General features: G+C 44.2%; 2 protein-coding genes and 2 non-coding genes across 4 annotated transcripts in view; all 4 read right to left on the bottom strand.

Annotated features, from left to right (window-relative positions):
• The window catches only part of NCKAP5L (NCK associated protein 5 like), a 45,924-nt gene extending 43,886 nt beyond the window's left edge, over nucleotides 1–2,038 (bottom strand). The window contains exon 1 of the mRNA XM_033138154.1: nucleotides 2,020–2,038. The gene's annotated coding sequence lies outside the window, so the exon portion shown is untranslated. The remainder of the gene's footprint in view (nucleotides 1–2,019) is intronic.
• An 8,201-nt stretch (nucleotides 2,039–10,239) lies between these two features.
• Nucleotides 10,240–22,897, bottom strand: KANSL2 (KAT8 regulatory NSL complex subunit 2). The gene is given in 11 exon segments (XM_033138141.1): nucleotides 10,240–10,377; nucleotides 11,260–11,499; nucleotides 13,643–13,896; nucleotides 14,779–14,872; nucleotides 15,200–15,366; nucleotides 15,938–15,985; nucleotides 15,988–16,100; nucleotides 17,262–17,376; nucleotides 18,125–18,303; nucleotides 21,895–22,153; nucleotides 22,828–22,897. Coding segments are annotated over 10 exon segments (1,560 nt in total). The 5' UTR covers nucleotides 22,146–22,153; nucleotides 22,828–22,897; the 3' UTR covers nucleotides 10,240–10,278.
• Nucleotides 10,531–10,666, bottom strand: LOC117043069. Its single transcript, XR_004426149.1, has one exon. It is a non-coding gene; the product is annotated as a small nucleolar RNA SNORA2/SNORA34 family (small nucleolar RNA).
• Nucleotides 14,554–14,689, bottom strand: LOC117043068. The gene has a single exon (XR_004426148.1). It is a non-coding gene; the product is annotated as a small nucleolar RNA SNORA2/SNORA34 family (small nucleolar RNA).
• Nucleotides 22,898–23,456: the final 559 nt, after the last annotated feature.

Raw genomic sequence — 23,456 nt, 5'->3', positions numbered from 1 at the left:
AGTGCAGACCCAATTAACTCTGGACCTGGTAAAATTAAGAAAAGTCCTATTTATCCAGATTTTATTCCCAAGAGGACGGAACTGGTATGCACATTCTGTATCCATCACCTAAGTCACACAGATATGTAGATCTTGTAGGTTGGTGCATATTTGGAGAAAAAATGGCCTCAAGTTTGGTCAGAATCTGTGGCAAGGCTCTAATTGCCACATGTGGGTTTCTTTTCTCTCTTTTGGGGGGGGGGGAAGGCTCTTGTGCTTTTAACACCCATACAATACAGATAAATTCAACAAATAAAGCACTCCCTATCTTCATGGGAAGAGAGGACTTCACCAGTTGAAAGGCAAGAACAGTAGGCAAGAGAAGGTAATTCAATCTATGTCTCCATAGAGCAAGGATATGGCCCTCCTCACATTAAACCCATTTTACAGATAAGGAAAACCAAAGCAGGTGGGCAGGGAAGGGTTTCGATAAGGTGGTAGAGAAAGAAGCAAGGATGCTGTCTCTTGCGTTTGCTGGAGGCTACGAAGATGATTATTTCAAGCAGGCCTACAGAGCAGTTGCAATGTTGTTGTTGCCAGCTGCTGCTTATTAGAGAGCAGCATTTAATACAGATGTGCGTGCCGCATTACAACAGGCAGCGGTTGGCTAAAGCAGTTGCTACCCTCCTCCTTCCCAATATACCTCTGGTGTTTCCTGCGGCCAGGTTCCTCCGACCATAGTCCTTCATGCAAGGATTGAGCGGATCCGTTGCAAACATGCGGAAAGGAAGCGCTGGCCGGGGCATGGGGAGGTGGGGTGGGGGAGAGGTCGTTCACGCATGCGTACTAGGGAGCTTTGGGATGAGAAGCGGGGGAGGAGGAGGAGGAGGGGTAGATAACGGGTCGGTAATCCCGGAAGGCAGCATCCTGCGGGTGGGGAGCAGAAACTGGCTCAGAAGTTCCTCCGAGTTAGCTGGGGCTTCGTCCCAAATCGTGCGCGCGTGTGCATTGCGCGTTTAATCGGAAAGGCAGCGCCACCGAACTCGGCGGGACCCGCTCCAAGCCTGGCAGTCGCGCACGGTTGTCGCGCTTAGGGGCTGCAGCAACCGAGCGCGCCCTTGGCCAGTGCAGCAGCAGGAGTCAGCCGGCAAAATAAGCCGCCAGGGCTGTGGAAATGAGATGGAAATCATCCACTGCCGTCTCCCTTTTCCCACGAAGCAGAATCTTCAACGGGGCGGGAGAGGAGACGCGCTTTGGCCCAGAAAGAGCTGCAACAACGATGGATTCCCCAAAGAACGCTTTTTGCGGAGGAAGTTGCAAAATAGCGGGAAATTCCCGACGTAACGGCCGTTTTACTTGCAGGGGTCTCCGTATTGGGACGCTGCAGGCGGGCGTCTCTCCAATGCACCGTTGCCACGAAATTCGTTACGTCTTAGTAGCAGGCTCTTCTGAAATCCAAGTGTTCTCATTTACTGTACGCAAACCCTATCAAACCTACTTTAGGCTGAAATACTACGCGGGGTTAAGTGCGATTGAAAACAGGTCTTGCTTCTGAGCAGATTGTCTGTTACACAGGATTGCAAAACCACCCTGGCACGTAACGAAAGGAGCGACAGATAAATATCCATCTGCCCCTGCCTCGCAAGATGGGGTCTTATTATAGGCCGCTATCTTCCCTCCAGACCCCATTCGACAGACGCCTCTCCATACGGAAAGGGTTAAAGTCAGGGATCGTGCAACCAAACCAGCGTTTTTAAAGAGACAAGACCCTCGTTCTCGGAAAGGGGCCCGGGAAGGAGCTCTACAAACCGGTTGTCAGAGGGGATATTGCGCCTTGCAAGTTATTCCCCCGCCACATTACCCGCCGTGCTGGCAGCCAGCTCGGGCTAATGCTACCCAAGGCTGCATTGTGGGGCATGCAACGTTTCCCTTAATGCACCCACAAACGGCCTGCAAAGAGTTAAGGTCTTCCAGGGGGAGGAGGTGTAACAGGAAATCCAGATCGGTGCTGTGGGGAAGAAAGGACTGCTCTCGACTCACCCCGGCGTCAATAGCGGACGATGCTGCTGTCAGCCCCACAAAACGGTGCCCAAACTGCACCGAAGGAGACGCGGCTCCCCTTTGCTGGGACTTGCAGCGAGACTCTGCCTTCCCTCGCCTCCCAAGGCCACTCCAGAAGAAAGGGATGTCATCGCGGCTTTAAAACGGTGGGGACTCCTCCCTGCATCCTGACCCGCGGCAGCCAATGGGGCGCTTGGTCCAAGCTCGCTTGGCGCCAGATGTTTCTCATTTCGGAGCGGGGCTCGGGCCTCCAAGGCTGAGCTCAGCTCTCTCCATGCCTAGTGAGTCGAGTAGCCCCGGGGAAGCAGCAAAACAGCAGGGCTTGCAACGGTTGCCAAAAGGGGGAAAGGCTTGGGCACAGCTTTAGGAGCAGGCAAGGAAAGAGGTGGTTCTGTTTTCCAGATGGAGCCTGGGCTTGAGCGGGTTCCTGAGATCCTTCCTCACCGGGCAAAAATCGCTCAGATCTCTGGAGATCAGAATGCAGTCCTTGCTCCACTGACCTTAAATGGGGCATACCAGTTATACATAGTTAAAAGCTATGGTTTTCCCAGTAGTAATGTACGGAAGTGAGAGCTGACCATAAAGAAGGCTGATCGCCGAAGAATTGATGCTTTTGAATTATGGTGCTGGAGGAGACTCTTGAGAGTCCCATGGACTGCAAGAAGATCAAACCTATCCATTCTTAAAGAAATCAGCCCTGAGTGCTCACTAGAAGGACAGATCCTGAAGTTGAGACTCCAGTACTTTGGCCACCATCATGAGAAGAGAAGACTCCCTGGAAAAGACCCTGATGTTGGGAAAGATGGAGGGCACAAGGAGAAGGGGACGACAGAGGATGAGATGGTTGGACAGTGTTCTCGAAGCTACTAACATGAGTTTGGGCCAAACTGCGAGAGGCAGTGAAGGATAGGCGTGCCTGGCGTGCTCTGGTCCATGGGTCACGAAGAGTCGGACACGACTGAACGACTGAACAACAACAACAACCAGGGAGGTGTTTTCCATAAAACCCCATCTCCCCAGGTTTCCTTTGCACTCCATAACTATTTACTCCCGTGTGAAGTCACTTTTGAGCCCACGCGCTGGCATTACTATTACTGGGGTAAGGTGTTTGGAGTGCAGAACCTTAATACATACATACATACATACATACATACATACATACATACATACATATATTATTTTATTTGGCAGGCATGCTACCTTTCTAAGGTTCAAACCATGCTCCAAGTGGCTTACAACGTGAAAAAATACATACCACCATAACAAGAGTCATCATAACACAAAAATACCTACGGTAACCTACTGAACAATTTCCACATAATTCACAAGAACAAAAATATACAGAAAACAGTAAGTAAAGATACAGAAAACCAACAGCACCCCAAAAGCCCAACAACCCATGGCACAGGACTAAAATAGTACAGGTTTGGTTGCATTTAAAAAGAATATATTCAAGCCCTAGGTAAAATATTTCTGTATTTTGTAATACAGTGGTACCTCGGGTTAAGAACTTAATCCATTCTGGAGGTCCGTTCTTAACCTGAAACCGTTCTTAACCTGAGATACCACTTTAGCTAAGTGGGCCTCCCGCTACGCCAGTGCCACGTGATTTCTGTCTGATCCTGAAGCAAAGTTCTTAACCTGAGGTACTATTTCTGGGTTAGCGGAGTCCTGTAACCTGAAGCGTCTTTAACCAGAGGTACCACTGTACACCTTAGGCTCATGTGTTCTCAGACTTTAGTGTACTGTTGTGTATACTTGTGTAGCTTATGGAAAAGGGAAGTTTCACAGAAGTGAGGCATTGTTTGATGCTGGGTTGGCTGCCAGAAAAGGGCAGGACTTCTTAGTGGTAGCACCCTCATGGCATCCTCTGGGAGATGGATTATTTATACACCCCTCTGGGGCCCAAGGCTCCTAAAGCCATGGTTTATCCAAAAGAAATACACAAATGTACAAGAAAGCAAAATGTACACAAGTTTACATTGACATTAAAGGTATTATTATTGTAAAAGTTACCAAATTCAGCCAGGAAATACCAATTAGTAATAGGATCTGCAGTAACAGAATTACTTTCTACTTTGAAGAAGAAGAGTTTGGATTTGATATCCCGCTTTATCACTACCCGAAGGAGTCTCAAAGCGGCTAACATTCTCCTTTCCCTTCCTCCCCCACAACAAACACTCTGTGAGGTGAGTGGGGCTGAGAGACTTCAGAGAAGTGTGACTAGCCCAAGGTCACCCAGCAGCTGGTGGAGGAGCGGAGACACGAACCCGGTTCCCCAGATTACGAGTCTGCTGCTCTTAACCACTACACCAAACTGGCTCTCACTTTGGCTTTTTTTGCAGGATCAAAGTAGTTATCAGAAGCACCTAGTTGGCATTGCTTCTTGCACACCATATTAGGCTGTTCCAGTTGTCGTACAACCCATGTATCCCCAAGTGTAATGCACCCTGTGCAATGCCAATGTGCATACAGAGGTGCTGCCTCTTGCTGCTACACCCTAAAGACAACTGCGTGTGCAGTTGAGGGCTTACCAGCTCTGTAGGCTCCCTGCCTTAACACCAAGCAGTGGCACATTTGTGCTGTGGGCAAGAGGGATCCTTTGGGGAGATAGGGGTGGTCAGGTTGGGAATCATCAGATATATCCAGAGTATGGAGCCCTAGCCCTTTTGTAAAGCTATGGGTTTGTTTTCTAGATGTGCCTGCAACTGTCTTGGTAACTTGATGGAGGCCACTGAAATGCCCACAGAGCAATGAAGACCTCTGCTCAACTCCTTCTGCCTTTCAGTCCCCTCCATCAATGAGGTCACAGAAGCCTAGCACAAACAGCTCAATACAGCCCTGAATCCTTTGTTACATATCCAGTGTCCCAGAACAACTCATTCTCTTAAGACTAGCAATTGTAGAAAAGTTCATGAATAACTAGTGCTGCCATACGGCTGGATTTCAATGGTGGAACTGATGTTTGGGGAAATTTCTCAAAGTTCGTCCTTTGTCCTGGATCTTAGACAAGTCAATTGAAAAAATGTGTTTTGGCATTTTTGTAAAAATAAAATAATAATAAAAAAGCTCAACAACTTTTGGATTATCTTTGCTGCTGTCCTTTTTCCTGAATTAAAACAAGCTCAGATTTATATTTCCTTATAATTCACTATAAGCTTTCATGTTAGACATATGAGATTTGGTGATAATTGCCACATGCAATTGGCAAGGTTCTTAATTTTCTGCTTTCCTCGACAGGGTTGAAGGCTTATTGCAAAGCCATGTTAGTACAGACCTCCATGATGGAAAGGAGGTCATCCTCCAATGATGGACTGGTATAACTTATGAAGGCTTATCTGTTCAGGTAGAAGCCGCCTCGAGTGACCAGCATCATAAACTTTGCTTATGAAAATGAATGCCAGGTCTGCTTTTGCAGATTATGATTCTGTAAGCTGAAGATAATTTCCCATTTTAAACAGTTTAAATTTAGAATGCTATTGTTTCTCCAGCTTGTTCTGAATTTTTTTCCTAAATAAGTCTTTTAATATTTTAAATCCCTGACCAAATCACCAAGCTGAGCCTTGACATTTAAAAAGTATATTAAAATTGTTCTAATGGGAAGGCTGCAGAAACTGCCCAGTCTACTATTTCTTGTAAATAATAAGTTGTTAAAGTCAGTCTGGTAGCAAGGGATGAGGAGAGTGGAATCATTTGGAGCAGACCTGCGGGACGCGGGTGGCGCTGTGGGTTAAACCACAGAGCCTAGGGCTTGCTGATCAGAAGGTCGGCGGTTCGAATCCCCGCGATGGGGTGAGCTCCTGTTGCTCGGTCCCTGCTCCTGCCAACCTAGCAGTTTGAAAACACATCAAAGTGCAAGTATATAAATAGGTACCGCTACGGCGGGAAGGCAAAGGTAAAGGGCATTTCTGTGCGTTGCTCTGGCTCGCCAGAAGCGGCTTAGTTATGCTGGCCACATGACCCGGAAGCTGTACGCCGGCTCCCTCGGCAAATAAAGCGATGAGCGCCGCAACACAAGAGTCGTCTGCGACTGGACCTAATGGTCAGGGGTCCCCATTACCTTTACCTTTACTGGACTAAAACAATCCTCACTTACTATAGTTCAACCATTTTTTTCTTTTATACATTGGTCCACAAGATGGACTAAAACCAAATAATATTTGTGGCATACAATTCCTTTGTTTTATTCAGAGATAGTTTAAAATTTACTGAGTTAGAATAACTGATTTGCTCCCTCCCCACAACATTCACACATATTTAATCATGTGACGTTCATAAAATGGTATACCCTATCAAGGGAAAGGCAAAATGCATAATTGTCAAACAATCCCAAGCAGAGAAATTGAAAAAGAGAACCAATATAAGGATATGAGCCTTGTAAATACTTTTGAGTTTAGCTCGGGTTATTTCCTTAACAGAGAAAGCAACACTTTTAAGTCCCTAAACACTTGCCAATTCTCATACGGTAGTTTAAAACCTGGAGACACACTCCTATGGAAGGAAAATAAGCAAAATTGTCATGTGCTCAATTATTGCAGATCGGAAGGTTGGTGGTTCGAATCCCTACTACAGGGTGAGCTCCCGTTCCTCGGTCCCTGCTTCTGCCAACCTCACAGTTCGAAAGTACACCCAAAAGTGCAAGTAGATAAACAGGTACCACTCCGGCGGGAAGGTAAATGGCATTTCCGTGCGCTGCTCTGGTTTGCCAGAAGCGGCTTAGACATGCTGGCCACATGACCCGTAAGCTGTACGCCAGCTCCCTCGACCAGTAAAGCGAGATGAGCACTGCAACCCGTTGTCCGCGACTGGACCTAACTGTCAGGGGTCCCTTCACCTTTACCACATTTCTCAAGAGGAACATGGCACTGCCCTGCCATATTATTGCAAGTGTATGGGATGTTGCCTACTGCATTTCCCCCTTTCCTCTCTCTAGGAAGAGGCATTTCTTGAAGTGACATAGTAAAAGCAAGATGGAGAAAAGAAAGATACAAGTTGGTTCGATCCATCTGTCTTGAAATACAGTGGAAGTGTGCACCTTCAGGGGTGAAGTCAAGCTGTTGGGAGAGATACAGCACCTGCTGTGGCTATAGAGACTGATACAGGAGAGGCGTGTTTTGTTTGAAAGCATGGGGTGTACAGTAGTACCATGGTCCTAAATTTGTTGATACTGTAATTCTATAGGATTGCAGCTGTAAGGAAGCAAAGCATCACAAAGCCTTGCTCTGTGATTAGTGAAAAGTTTGATTCTCAAGTATACAGGCATTTGTGAAAAGGCAAAGAAATGGTGCTCAGGAACATTTGTAAAACATGTCCCTCTTTGAAGGCAGAGAAATATACATAGGCAAACAAAGTTAACTCAGTTACCAGATATAGGAAGTAAAAGGCTACAATCTCCCCCAGGACCTTGCTGATCTTCTTTTAGTACCATTCTCTCTAAACTTAGTGCCTGTTTTTCAAGATTGGTGTAATAAAGAGTGAAACATGAAAGTGTGTGTTTCTGCTTGATGCTGCAGGGCTTGGACAGCTCAGGAACACATGATCCACATTCCACAACCCTGAGAGAAGTCATTTATCACAGCAGTTAAATACACACCCCAAATCCAATGCTCTGAACAATCTGTGCTCAAGTCACTTGAGAACATACAAGTTTGTATTTGCCCAAGACTTTATAATTATACGATTACATAGCAAATCACCCCAAGTTATCCCTCTCTTGTACAACATATCAAAAAAAAAAGTTCTGAGAACAGAAGTTGCACTCCATCTTCAGACAATTATTTATTCTGACGTATGTAAAAAGGCACCAGGGGATAGGATTTCAGATGTCCATCAAATCTTTCAGCATTGGCAACACTGCACCAAGTATGAATAAGGAAACTATACCTGTCTGCTTGTACTACTGTACAGCAGTTCCAGCCCAAGCCACGTTCAGCTTGCTCTCCTACCATCCTACCCATTGCCTAACTACCAAGGTGGCCAAACAATTTTTTATTGGCTCCGATATATTTCAATATCCTTTCCTAGTCCCACTGCTCATCTAATCATATAACTTCCTGTAAGAGTATTATTATTGTCAAAGTACTTCTGTCACCAGTGATAAAAGAATCCATTGTTGAAGTACGAGATTTGTTGTACAAGTGCTAAAACACATTATCAAGCTTTCTAGACACGCATCCACCAGTCTGTCTGAACTGTTCAAATATAAAATTAAGTTCTGCCATGTCTTGAAAAATGTCCACCTGCAATTTACATTTCATTGGGCAGCTTCCGTTGAAGTTGTGCTACCTATCCACCACCGCCAAGGTGACCCACTTAACATGCAAGCTGTCTGTTCAAAGTCTAGAGGCATCTTTCTAACGTTGCACGACAAGCATTAGCACCATCATAATCAAGAGGACCGTTTACACATTTTTTCATTGTTCCCTGCAAACATGGATAACAAAGAAGGGAGTCCAAGTTTACTTTATTTTTTTAGGACAGCCCCCGTTTCAGCTTGGACGCTGACTTCTGCTTTGACACAGCTCCATAAAAGATGCAAGTACAGTAGGTGCCTCTCATTTAACACCCCACTTTTCTTTTGAGAGGATTTTTGGAAGAGCCAGACAAACATAAGGAATCAAGAGTTAAAATTATAGAATTTACAAGATGGAATGATGGCCACCAACGTGGACAGCTTTGGAAGGGGATTAGATAATTGCAAGGAGAATAAAGCTATCAATGGCTGCTAATCGTTATGGATCATTATGGCTACATACTTACCGTATTTTTTGCTCCATAAGACGCACTTTTTCCTCCTAAAAAGTAAGGGGAAATGCCTGTGCGTCTTATGGAGCGAATGGTGGTCCCTGGAGCTGAATTGCCCAGGGGCCAAAAGAGGATCATGCTTTTTATTTTACAAAGAGAAAAGGGAGTGTTGAAAGGACCCGCTCAGCAGCTGATCAGCAAGAGATGGGGAGAGAGATAAGAGTCCCGGCTCCCTTTCAGCCGCGCCCTCCATTGTTGAATGTGCTGCAGAGGGAGGTTGTTTGTTTCCCCAGGACATGTCACTGGCTGATTAGATTATCTGTCTGGAAACTGTAGAAATGGCTCCCTTTCCTTAAGATTTTTCAGAAATGTGAGTTAAACCTCATAAAAATGGGGCTTTTCCTCTTTGCTTTCCCCCTTTGCAAAAGGAGCTTTGCTTTTCCCCCTTTGCAAAAAAAGCTGCAAAACTTTTAGCTGATCCTAAAAAAGCCTTTTGCCTTTGCAAAAACAGCTGCAAAACTTTTAGCTGATCCTCAAAAAAGCCAGGGCTTTTCCCTTTGCAAAAAAGCTGCAAAACTTTTAGCTGATCCTCAAAAAAAAAAACCACAAAAAGGGCTTTTAGAGGAGGAAAACCAGAAAAATATTTTTTCCCTTGTTTCCTCCTCTAAAAAATGAGGTGCGCCCTATGGTCCGGTGCGTTCTATGGAGCGAAAAATACGGTACCTCCCATATCAGACAATGTATGCCCCTGGATACCCGTTGCTGAGGATCATGCATAAGAGTGGGCTATTATACCGGTCCTGATTGTAGGCTACTCATAGGCACTTGGTTAGCCACTGTGGAAACAGTATTGGACTAGGTGGGCCTTTGGTCTGATCCAGTACAGCTCTTCTTATGTACCAAAGTCATAGTTGTAAAGCCAAGTTATAAACATTATCCATTGTCTTTATACTACATGGGATATGTACACAAGTTAAAGCTACAGGTGGATATTTGATTAAAGACTTAAATGCCAGAAAGAAAAAGAAGGAACAGCTGTGCAGCAGACACCATCAGACATCACCAGGCAAGTGCGCAGTTCAAAAACCTCTTTAGCGTGGACAAGCCCATAACTTAAAACATATTCCCAATAATCCAGTTACAAAATGTTTTCCAAGCTATTTTTTTATTATGAATTTAGGACTACGAATATAAACAAGGTGTGGCTTCCCAGTGTTTGTATTCATTAAACATTGAGAGTTTCTCATGCCTTACCTGAATTTATATCAGTACCCGAAACCAACCAACCAACCCTAAAAGACTATCAACTGAACAAGATCTGAAGGCCACTAGAAAAGCACCCAAAACCTGCCAGCGATGTGGCCTTCCAGAAAGAGATTTCACTAATCTAGAAATATTTAATATGGAGATGGAGGAACACACAGAACCAGGAATCCAAGAGTAGCAGATGCTTCATTGTGGGGGGGGGGGGGTTGCCATCTGTTTTGAGTTTTATCAGCTGATGGAAGCTGGTTCTGAATTCCCATTGGTTGCAGGTTCTTCCTTTTTACCCTCCTCCAGTCCTGGCCCAGTTGTCACAAGATGCTGTATATTCTAGTAGAAACAGAGAGGATAAAATTGACAATCATATCCTATACTTTTTTTACAGAAACTGTACCTAGTGTGTTCCTATGCAAAGGACACAATACAGCAACTCTAGAATCAGATCATACCCAGGCCAGAGAAGGTGCTTTCTCCCACTTTGTTGGATGTTACTGCTCAGTGAATTGGCTATTCCATTCAAACATTCAAAACAGGCAACAGACCATGGGAAAAAATTCCTCTGGGCACCTGCTTGAAACCAATGGCTACAGCAAACCATTAGCCTTCAATTCAAGGCCTGCAGAATGGATTGGCTTCAATTCCTGGTTGGTAAGACAATTAAAAGTCTTCATTTCAGAGGGCATGGGAGGAAAACAGTCTCGTCTTGAGAAAGCAGAATTGAGAGAACAAATATGTGCACAGCCAACAGCTATAAGCCGAACTCATGTGAATATATTTTAAGCGGAATGCGACCAAAAAAGCAAGATGAGAAAACATTAAAGAAATAGTAATAACCCAATCACGGTTCTGGAAACTCAAACAAACAGCATCAGCCACCTGCCAGCTCCTAACCCACTTCCCATCCCTGCATTAATACGCCAGGCCAGCTGTGCAATGTTACACGGCTGGGGGACGGTCCTCTTCCCTCCTCCAACACATACAATGAGCAGATGGCTAATCCCCTTCACAAACAAGCACAGGTTGCCTTTTCCTTAGTAGCTAGCCTGTGCACGTATTCAGGCTGACTTCCAGAAAATCTTTACAGAACAGGCAATCTCATTGGACTTTAGTGGAGGCAAGACTTTTGCCAGCAAACCTTAGTGCACTCATAAAAAGGATCTACTGACTCCCATCCAGAATCCCATGCAGGTTCTCCCAAGCCCAGCTCAGTACCTGTGAGGGTAGCTCTTGTAGCAACTCTGAAGCAGGAAATGCAGTTTGTCTGGGGAAGAACCCTCTGCCTGGCTGTGCTGCCTGGTTCAGAAGTCCTTGATGAGCAAACTCTTCACTCGGTGGCACATTTGTGGGGGTTTCAGCAACACTTTTGTTTAACTGGTTCTCAAGAGAAGTAGAAGGATCAGAGAGCAGAGGAGAAGGGGGGCATTGCATGCCATCCCCAACAACATCCAAGTCCTGTCACAGAGAAAACCAAACAAGCCGTTTTGAGATGTGGCAAAACAGGGTGTTTCCAGTCCCCCTCCCTTAACCCATTCCTAATAGTATTTCAGCTTCTTCTGAAGGGAAGCAAGAATCAAACAAAGTCAGCATGTGCTGAAAGTAAACATGAAAATCAGTCTGACATCCTTATTTTATTAAAAGGCATACAGAGTCTGCTTTTTAGCTTAACAGTCACTTTTGTGGACAGAGAAAGGAGATACTTGCAATTCCAGAACAGCCACTTTGATAAAATGACATACTCTAGCTGCCTCTTGATAGGGTTCTACCTCAAAACAGAATAGTTTCAGAACAAACATATGGACACTTCTATCTAGGGAGATTTTGATTTTAATTGAAACAGCAAAATAATGGCATAAATGCCATCAGGGATGATACAAAGCTGCCTAGGGCTTTGCAGCTGGAATCCAGTGTAACCCAGAAAGCAGTCGGGATTAAGCCCCAACATTCCTCTTGGAAAACATATTAAAGGCCCACACAGAAGCTCATTAATACACTCTACTCCCCACAGAAAATGTCCCCATTTGCAATCACAGGATAAAGCCACCATCCCAGTGCTTGCACTTCAGAACAAGTTAAGTAGGAGAAACTAATCTGATCAGTGTTCATTGTACGCAATAGACCTTGTTGAACTATGTGGCAGACCTCCAACTCCCTCCCTACAGTGGGATGTATGCTGCATGAATGGGAAGAAGGTCCATACAGAAGAGTATGGCCTGATAGGACTCAATATCCCCCATTACACAAGTCTCCACAAATGTCCTTATGTTCAGCACAAGCCTGACACCCTCACTATTTTCAGAACCACTTTCAGAGCTGGCCCTAGAATGAAACTGCTAGCTGATTTTACACTATTATTTTTAGAAGACAGACATTTAAGTCAGCATGCTGTGTCTACAATGCTTTGTTTTTTTATAAAGTACACAGATTTAGCAAACACAGGCCATCCTAGTAATCCAAGGATTATAACCCACACAAACCCTTATGGGATAGAGAAAAAGCTGCTTTAAAAAAAAAGCTTTTAAATACGGATTTTAAAGGTCTGATGTTTTCAAAGAGTTACAAAAGGTCCAATCTAACCCTTTTGTGTTCTAGTCTTCCCCAACAAGATGCCTTTATATGAATAGACCAAATTATTTCACTTAAAATTCAGTCAGGACAACAGGCCATCAATTCACTGCCCTACACAAATACAAGAAGTGTTTGCTCCAAATACACACAGAGGAACCCACAATTCTGTTCTCAATCTATTTGTTTTAAAATATTTATGTGCTCCTTTCCTAGACAAAGCTGAAACTACACATTCCAAAACAGCACACCTCCAAGGAATGTACCAGCTCTGCAAGCAGCTGGGAGACCACACATACCAAGTGTCCGTCACCCCCAAAAAACCCACATGTATACCACAAAGTCAATGTATCAAAGAAAACCAGGTTTTCCACAGGTGTAAGTGCCTCTATTTAACATGGGAGAAAGAAGCATTTGATCATATTACCCCTCCGTTCTTTACTTTAGCTCTCCCTTCGCTTTTTATAAAAAGAACTTTCAAGTGTCTTCATTTTCTCGCACCCACTAATCTCTTTATCCCCCTCACTCTTTGTTCCCCCAGAAAGTCTTCTCCTATTAATCCAAAATGACATTCTTCATGCCCCAACAGCCTTCTTTCTCCTCTCTTGCTTCCTTGCACTCACCACCTCACTTGCTCAATCAGCTTGATCTTGCACCTCTTGAGTTTTCACTCTGTTCCCCTTCAGTTGTCAGTTTAGTCTATTATTTAGACTGCAAACCTGAGAATAGGGTTTGCTTTATTTTAATGCACCAAATTTATTTAAGTCCTCTAGAAATATCGACAGGCATGGCATTAGCAACCTTTTTCAAGTGACACACTTTTTTCCTGTACTCAAATGTCAGCCCTGTTCACCACCCCCATGATGCCCGCTTCTCCTAGATAATCCATGTTTTTGATGTAACAGAACTCTTTCCCCTTACTCATTTACATGTAGCTTCAACCCATGTCATTACTGAAGTACTCATACCCGGGTTAGAGGTAACTGTGCCTTCTGAAGTGCCATGGGCAGGTGCTGCATTACAATTCACTTACATCACTGAACTCCAGCGGCAAGCTCTCTGTGGGCCGGAGTTCAGCTGCGCTCAAGTACAGATCCATGGAAGCAGCTTCCAGCTCCTCAGGAACAGACAGTACCTGTTCAGGAACATACATCTGAGGTGGTAGCTGGAGATGGAGTGGGCAGCAGGGATCTTCAGAGAGGCTTACAGGCACTGGCTTGCTGCAGGGTGCTTCTTCTGACCCTTGGCACAGCTTAAATAGAAGCTGATTGGTATCCTGGCAAATATCTAAAGACGCAGTCAAAGAAGACAAGCAAGATTTGCAAAAAGGCAAGGTCATCCGTTCCCGGACATGAGAACTAAAAGGAAGTGTTAAAAGCAGATTTTTAGTAAGTCAGCAGGCCTGCAATTTTGTATGTTTCATTAAAAATAATAATTTGCAGAAGAGTACATAAGATCTATAGAATGGCAGGTGACAGCTCCCTATTAATTTCCATTTTCCTTGGAAATACTTCTATTTAGTAGAAAATATCAAGGTGCACATCTGAACTCCATGTGCAGTATCATAATCTGTACATAAATAATCTAGAGCACCTTAAATTTACTGTAGGAATACACTGTCATATTAAGGGGGAAATGCTGGACTTTTGCCTCAAAGTAAAAACCAGCTTTTAAACTCATGGGGCATGAATTTTTAGTAGATAACTTTCATTCTGCATATCACAACTAGTAGTCAGCTGTTAGCAAACCAAAAGCAGCTGAATAATTAATGCAGGAATAGACCACTAGGATAATATAACACAAAGTCAGCAGGAAATTATGTCTAAATTCAGAATATAAGATTTAAGGATCATCCTGGAATTGGAACTACTCAAGTATCCACACATGTGATTCTGAAGGGATCAGTCTTATTTCAGACAGTGGCCTTATTGTAGTTTGAGGTTTGCTTGTTGCTTCCAACTGAATTGGCTGTTCTAGTCTAAAGCAATTGAACAGCCAACAGACCATAGGAAGACATTTCTTTGGGCACCTGTTTGAAACCAGTGGCTACAGCAAGCCAGCAGCCTTGATTCAGGGCCTAAACAAAAAACAATGGAAAACAAAAACAATTCAATTCGTCTCCTACTTCCAGAAGTAATAATACAGGCAACTGATAGGTTAAAAGGATACGAGTAAGGCAGTGTCTTGTCATTGGAAGAGACTGGTTGGAACATCGAACATCATCCACAAAGGCCAAACACCTCTGGCTAGAACGGGTGTGTGCCTGCAGAGCACAAGATAATTTTGCAGGCTGTTGGTGAAAAAGGTGCTACCTCTTACCGGAATACATTCTTCCATTCAGAAATCAAAATACACACAATAAGAGAATCGTCTCAACACCTGTTTCCACATGTATTCGTAATAATGTAAGAGGCTGAGCCGATACAATAATTTTGTGCCCTGTTCAAAACAAAGGGTCATATCTGAAAAACTTCCAACATTTCAGAGCCAATTTATACCCCTGCCTTACTTTCAGAGGAAAATCACAAAACCCACAATTTCTAGCTCCACTGTGCCTAGTAGGCACAGAAGCACAGCCTGACTCAAGTACCTGCTGGGCAGCACCCTCAGTGACCAGCATTCTGCGTTCCTTCAACTGCCGGTGTAGAAGAGCTTCCACACCATACCGCTGCCGGTATCGCCTCAAGTATTTCAGCCGTTTCAGGTTTTCACGTTCTTTAGCCAGAAGTCCCTCTGGGCCTGTCAGGAGGCTGCTACCTGGAACACCAAGGAAGCATCCTCAAGGCAGACTCAAAGCACTACTCTTACATCAGGTTTCCAAAGTCATGTGTCGAACAAGTCCCATACTTGTGGCCCTGCCAGAAGCCTGTGCAAGAACTTTCACTAGTGCAATGGGGCCTTTGCCCCCTTCCCCTAATTGCCCCCTTCCCCTAATTGCCTCTGGGGGTTGGGAGAACCCCTGGAAGAGCAGGGGAGGCAGGTCATTTCATCAGGCAAGCAGAAATGTTTGTGCTGACACAGCAACCTGCTAAGCACTACATTGAATTCCTTTCTATGCACTCTCCTTCCATTAGGGACAAATGGTGCTCAATACTCCAAACTAGGATTTGGAAACTTCCTAGCTCATCAGAAGATGACTTATGAAAACAATTTCAGTAGATATAACAAGAAAGTATTGAGAGATCTACAGAAATACTTGCCAAGCATTAAGCATTCTAACTCTTGGTAAACTGCTTTCGAGATTGTCCTAATGAATTTTAGAACAGCTTTAGCAAAGCCTCTGAGCTGCAACCCAGTAACGCTTATGTACAGGACAAGGGCTGTTTACCTATGGCCTCATGTTCCACCTTGCGGCTGTGTAAGTACCGTCGTTTTTCTCTTTCAGGAGATGCTGAAGTCGTTTGAACTGATCAATATATAGAGACTGCAGCCGGATGAGTTTTTCTCGCATGATCAGTGCCACTTCCTCAGCGGTGTACACACCAGCATGTCTGCAGAAACAGGGTCCAATTTAACAAGGAAGCAATCCACGTCATTTTCTCAAGTCATTAAAAAAGCTAAAGTAGTGTCAAGTAGCAAAAGGAAGCCATTTAACAGCAAAGCACTGAATCAGGTGGACCTGTGACCTTCAACAGGAATACTTACGAGCAGGATTTTTGTTAACCTTTTAAGAGAGGATGCTAACTTGACAAACTCAACACAAATACCTGGAATGGCTACAATGGAGATGGCTTGTTTCTAAAGTTAAAACCACTTTCTGAGCCATTTTAACACTCCATTATTATTATTATTATTATTATTATTATTATTATTATTATAAAACGGTCTCAGACCAGCTCCAGCTTCTGAGCCATTTTAACGCTTCATTTGAGCTGTTTGTGATCACAATTAGAGAGATTAGGGGATAACATTTCTTTCATAACTGTACCCTGGCCAACGCCTTTAGGATACAACAAACAACTGCTGTACATTCTGGGGGCTAGCACATGGAAATGGGTGCTCTCACACATATATAAATGAATGTATGTGGTGGTGCTGGTTTTATATTTTAGTTACAATTTTCTCAATCTTGAGAAAATTTTCACTTTTAAATGCAGCCTAAATATATTTTTTAATTAAAGTCTCTGGGGACAAAGGAATTCCCAAAGTCTATTTTCGGACTTCTCAAAAAAACAGAACTGACAACTAAGATTGCATTTGGATAGAATGACTATACAGTGGTACCTCGGGTTACAAGCGCTTCAGGTTACAAACACTTCAGGTTACAAACTCCGCTAACCCAGAAGTAGTACCTTGGGTTAAGAACTTTACTTCAGGATGAGAACAGAAATCATGTGGTAGCGGTGCGGCGGCAGCGGGAGGCCCCATTAGCTAAAGTGGTAACCTCAGGTTAAGAACAGTTTCAGGTTAAGAACGGACCTCCAGAATGAATTAAGTTCTTAACCAGAGGTACCACTGTATCTGCTCCAGAAGTGCAAGGATTAAAATATCCACCTGTCCTGTAGCCATTCTCTTATATGGTACGTCATCCAAAGGCCCCCACATTTTTCCTGAAGATGACTTATATTGGAATGAAGTTCTCAGCATTTGTTGACAGGAATTCTTAATTCTGATTTGTCATACAACAGCAATTCACCATTCATATGACTCACTTAAGGGGGTCCTCCTGGTCACTGTCAATGCTATCTGCTTCACTGTCAGGATCTCCTCTCCATGTCTGATCTACAGTAAGCGGCTCCTGCTCTCCATCACTCCAGCTGTCCTCGTCTGAAGGAAGAATACCCATTTGTTATTTGGAGAAAAGTTTTTTTAAGGATTTAATTCATGTGGGGAACCCTGGAGCATGTGCTATGGATGTGTCTTGCATTGAGAAGGGCAGGGAAGAGGGAAGGAAGGTCAAACGGTGGAGGAAGGCGGGGGGGAGAAAAGGGATGGTCCTACCAACTAATTCTGGTTTCCACTGTCCAACAGTTCTACATAATCTTCAGAGACCAAGCCTTGATCACAGAAACAAACTGCACACTACTATAACCAGATTGGTTATTGCAAGTCAGCCATATAAACATTCTTCCCTTTCCCAGTACAATGGGCTGCTCATCCTACGCCAAAGAACCAAGAGATCTGGGTTTTTCTTAAATCAAAAATTAGTATTCATGGCCATATATAAGGTAGCGCATAATGACAAATCAGAAATCAGAAAACAAAGAAAATTGGAAAGTTTACCAACTTTATGATTCTGCAAATCTTTTCCCTTCCACAGTTCAATAAGTTGCCCATTCTGACATTTTGGCCAGCAGGTTATAAAAGCAGCATTGGGAAGGGCATGTAACAAAAAACATATATAAAATAGCACTGAGTGAAAAATATAACACCCACTGCTTCCGTCTTCTCTCTTGGGTGGCTTTTACTTTTCAATGATAACTAAAAATATTTTTTAATTAGGATGTAACAGACTCCAGCCTTCACACCTATTTTTAATGACTAGATCAATGCCGTCACCACCTATTCCACTTACCCAGTATTCTGCTAGCCTCGCTGCGGCTACTCTCTGAAGTCTGGGAGCCCAGCTCTGTCTTGGCATAGGAGCTCAGCTGACAGAGAAGGGACTCCCGCACAGGACTAGGGTTTGACTTCTTCATCTGAGCCTGCAGTGCCAGGGCATTTCTACGAGCATGTTCAGCACAAAACGATACCCTAGATGGGGAGCCAAAAGAGAAACCAACCTTTTGTGGCTCCCAAATACAAACCTTTTCTGAAGTAGTATTGATAATAAAACAATAATAAGTATATTTCACTTTGTTTATAGTGTAGAAATGAACACAAAACCTGTCGATGGCAGTCTAGATTCTGAAACTGAGCAAATCATTGACAATAGCTGCAACCATTACTGGACCAGAATAGCTTGTAACTGCATTACTTCTACGCAGTGTATGTGGGCTCTCTTTGCAGTTGACTCTCAAAAACTGTACATTATGCAGAATGCTGCAGCAGGACTACTAACAGGAGTGAGAGCCTACTACAATTTTATTAAAGATCTGCACCGGCTTTGATTATATTCTCTGCAGCCAAAGATGGAGAAGCTCTATACAGTCAGCAAAAACAAGACCTGGAGCTGACTGTGGCTCAGATCATCAGCTTCTTATAGCAAAATTCCAGCTTAAACTGAAGAAAGTAGGGAAAACCACTGGGCCAGTAAGACACAATCTAAATCAATCCCTTATGAATACACAGTGGAAGTGAGGAACAGGTTTAAGGATTTAGATTTTGTGGACAGAGTGCCTGAAGAACTATGGATGGAGGCTCATAACATTATACAGGAGGCAGCAACGAAAACCATCCTACTGAAAAGGAAATACAAGAAAGCAAAGTGGCTGTCCAATGAGGCCTTACAAATAGTGGGGGAGAGAAGGCAAACAAAATGCGAAGGAGATAGTGTAAGATACAGGAAATTGAATGCAGATTTGCAAAAAATAGCAAGGAGAGACAAGAGGGCCTTCTTAAACAAGCAATGCAAAGAAATAGAGGAAAACAACAGAATGGGGAAAACCAGAGATCTGTTCAAGAAAATTGGAGATATGAAAGGAATTTCGTACAAAGATTACCATAATAAAGGACAAAAGTGGAAAGGAACTAACAGAAGCAGAAGACATCAAGAAGAGGTGGCAAGAATACACAGAGGAATTTACCAGAAAGATATTGAGGTCTCATACACCCCAGGTAGTGTGGTTGCTGACCTTGAGCCAGACATCCTGGAGAGTGCAAGTCAAATGGATTTAGAAAGCACTGCTAATAACAAGGCCAGTGGATGTGATGATATTCCAGCTGAATTATTTAAAATTTTAAAGGATGATGCTGTTAAGGTGCTACACTCAATATGCCAGCAAGTTTGGAAAACTCAGCAGTGGCCAGAGGATTGGAGAAGATCAGTCTACATCCCAATCCCAAAGAAGGGCAGTGCCAAACAATGCTCCAACTACAGCACAATTGCGCTTATTTCACATGCTAGCAAGGTTATGCTTAAAATTCTACAAGGCAGGCTTAAGCAGTATGTGGACCGAGAACTCCCAGAAGTGCAAGCTGGATTTCACAGGGGCAGAAGAACCAGAGACCAAATTGCAAACATGCGCTGGATTGTGGAGAAAGCTAGCGTTCCAGAAAAACATCTACTTCTGCTTCATTGACTACGCAAAATAATTTGACTGTGTTGACCACAGCAAACTATGACAAGTTCTTAAAGAAATGAGAGTGCCTGATCACCTCATGTCTCCTGAGAAATCTCAATGTGGGACAAGAAGCTACAGTTAGAACTGGATATGGAATAACTGATTGGTTCAAAATTGGGAAAGGAGTACGACAAAGCTGTATATTGTCTCCCTGCTTATTTAACTTATATGCAGAATTCATCATGCGAAAGGATGGACTGGATGAATCCCAAGCCAGAATTAATTGCCGGAAGAAATATCAACAACCTCAGATATGCTGATGACACAACCTTGATGGCAGAAATTGAGAAGGAATTAAAGAACCTTTTAATGAGGGTGAAAGAGGAGAGTGCAAAATATGGTCTGAAGCTCAACATCAAAAAAACTAAGATCATGGCCACTGGTCCCATCACCTCCTGGCAAATAGAAGGGGAAAAATGGAGGCAGTGAGAGATTTTACTTTCTTGGGCTCTATGATCACTGCAGGTGGTGACAGCAGTCACGAAATTAAAAGACTCCTGCTTCTTGGAGAAAAGCAATGACAAACCTAGACAGCATCTTAAAAAGCAGAGACATCACCTTGCCAACAAAGGTCCGAATAGTTAAAGCTATGGTTTTCCCAGTATGTATGGAAGTGGGAGCTGGACCATAAAGAAGGCCGATCGCCGAAGAATTGATGCTTTTGAATTATGGTGCTGGAGGAGACTCTTGAGAGTCCCATGGACTGCATGAAGATCAAACCTATCCATTCTTAAGGAAATCAGCCCTGAGTGCTCACTGGAAGGACAGATCCTGAAGCTGAGGCTCCAATACTTTGGCCACCTCATGAGAAGGGAAGACTCCCTGGAAAAGACCCTGATGTTGGGAAAGATGGAGGGCACAAGGAGAAGGGGACGACAGAGGACGAGATGGTTGGACAGTATTCTCGAAGCTACCAACATGAGTCTGACCAAACTGTGGGGGGCAGTGGAAGACAGGAGTGCCTGGCGTGCTCTGGTCCATGGGGTCATGAAGAGTCAGACATGACTAAACAACTGAACAACAACACCGGCTACAGATTTTTTTACTGGGCCAAGTTCAAGGCTTTACAATTAGTATACTATATAAGCCCTTAACTGATTAGGACTGGTTTTCTTGAAGGATTTCCAATGCCCATATGTGCCTACTTGACCTACTTGACAATTATGATCCGTGGTACTTGCACTTCTACAAGTGCCATGTAATGTTCATTCTGAGTCTACTAGGAGTCAGTGTTACAGTGCAGTAGCTTTGGAATTCCCTGTGTATTAACATTAGGCAGGTACTTACTCTTGCTATGCTATTTGATGCCAGTTTAAAACTTTTTGATTTCAGCAAGCCTACCCACTGAGCCTAGGGCTTGCTGATCGGAATGTCGGCGGTTTAAATCCCCGTGACGGGGTGAGCTCCAGTTGCTAGGTCCCAGCTCCTGCCAACCTAGCAGTTCAAAAGCACATCAAAGTGCAAGTAGATAAATACTTCCAGCGGGAAGGTAAACGGCGCTTCCATGCGCTGCCCAGAAGCGGCTTAGTCATGCTGGCCACATGACCCGGAAAAACTGTCTGCAGACAAACACTGGCTCCCTCGGCCATTAAAGGGAGATGAGCACTGCAACCCCAGAGTCGTTTGCGAATGGACGTAACTGTCAGAGGTCCTTTATCTTTACTTTTTTTTTTACCCAGACACATAATTTAGTTACCTATATTTGTGTTTTTAATATTTGTTGATCTAGTATTATTGATAAGCGTATTTTTTAAGGTTTTACATAAAGCACTTAGAGGGAGATTTTTATTAAGCAGTTTATAAATTTTTCTAATAAAATAACACTCCGTGGCAGATTGTTTTTCCTACACATAGAGGTAACCAGCCACTTCAGAAATTGATCTGGATATGCCACCTAACAAAGAGCAAGGACTCATGCAGTAACACAACAGGTGCCCTCATTTGAGGATGAATACTTGGTACATCTCACAATTTGTGCAGGTTTAAGTTATGTGATTTCAACTGTACATGGATGAAGCCTGGCCAGCTCTCCACAGATAATCTGAACATACGTAACACATACCCATCCTTTTTCTCAGGCTTGGGAGCTGCGCTTGGACATCTCTTCCCATTCTTAGTGGAAATGTAGCTGCACTGCTTGAAAGGCGCATTCCTGTCTTCAAGAATGTGCTTTATGCAGAACTCGTGTCCTTCCAAACGAGGCTGGGAGCACGGCCGGTGAGCAAAGGCACATGCCAAGGCCTCTTGGGGCCTTGGCACAGGGGTGAGTCGTCCCCGACTTGAAGGCAACACGTGGATGCGAATTCTGTTCATGCCAGCGTCTGCAAGGAGCATCTTATTAATCTCTGCAGCACCACTGACACAGAGGGTGTGTCAGTTTCCAGGCACAAGATTTCAACCTTGGCCCTCCAAGCATAAAGAGAAAAAAAAATCCAAACCCCATCCAACCTGCTCGAAGTTTTGGGAGAGGAAAGCAACGTAATGGGGTCTCGCCCCCCTCCCATTACGGCCCTTTCCCTTATTTTTAGTTATTAGGCCAGACTTCTTGTTTGCCGGTTTCTTGCCTTGTGGTTAAATTAAATATATATCATAGAATCATATATAGCAGGTAGTGGAGTGTGATGGGGGGGTGGGGAGACAGCCGTTGTAGAAAATAGAAATGGGGAAATAAAATTGTTATTATTTATTCTGGTAAGGCGCGCGCGCGCGCACTTGCTTAGCTCCCCTATGGGAAGAGCTACTCACCTCCCACCAGGGGCTTCGCCCGACCTCCCACCCGCGTCGCAGCCGCCCTCAGGAGCAGTGAATCCCTGCCGTTCGGCTCCCACCTTGGGGTTTCGTCTCCAAACCACCAGAGCCCCACGGCACACGCCGGGCCAACGAAACGCCCTTCCTATGCGAAGCAGTTTGCCCACAAGAAGCGGGAGGAAAGGGAATAAAACGAGACATTAAAAACAACGCCTCACCTTGTTCATAACCGCCGCCGCCATCTTACCTTCGCCTCGCGCTTCAGCAAGTCCTCCCGCTCGCCATCGCGAGCCTACCCGAACGGGAGGCGGAGAGCAGGGACGGGATTGGTGGACAGATACGTCGCTCGAGCGATAAAGCTCGCCTCTCTCCTTCTCCCTCTCCCTTCCATGCCCAACGGCGCGCAGCCAGTGGGAGGGACCCCACAAATTTACTGGCTGTAGCTGCTGCCGTTCACGGTCGTGAGCATTCCATCACGTAAGAGGGCGGGGCTTAGATGCTGAATGCCTGACGTCGCGCTGCGTTTTGGCTGGAGAGGAGCGGACCCAACATGGCGCCCTCAGACTGCTGTTGCGATAACACAACCCACATCAGTCGCAGTCAGCATGGCCAAGGGATGCTTTTAATTTATTTGTTGCGTATTTATCCCATGTTTCCTCTAGGGAATGGGCATGTGGGGAGTTTTAATGGGTAGGAGAGGATATACTATTGCAATTTATCCCTCCAGGCGCCCACGCTGCCTGAGTTGAACAGTTTTCAAAACTCCATCGTTGGAAGCAAAAATTCAAAGCATAGGAATTAGGCTGCTAAAACTTGTTTTGAACAAGTCTAGCTATGAAATAAACTGGCTTCCCTTTCTTATCCCGGATAATAAAG

This window comes from Lacerta agilis, chromosome 2, assembly GCF_009819535.1.
Source record: "Lacerta agilis isolate rLacAgi1 chromosome 2, rLacAgi1.pri, whole genome shotgun sequence".
NCBI lineage: Eukaryota > Metazoa > Chordata > Lepidosauria > Squamata > Lacertidae > Lacerta > Lacerta agilis.
The sequence above is the reverse complement of the archived record's forward strand: the minus strand, read 5'-3'. Positions and strand labels throughout refer to the sequence as shown.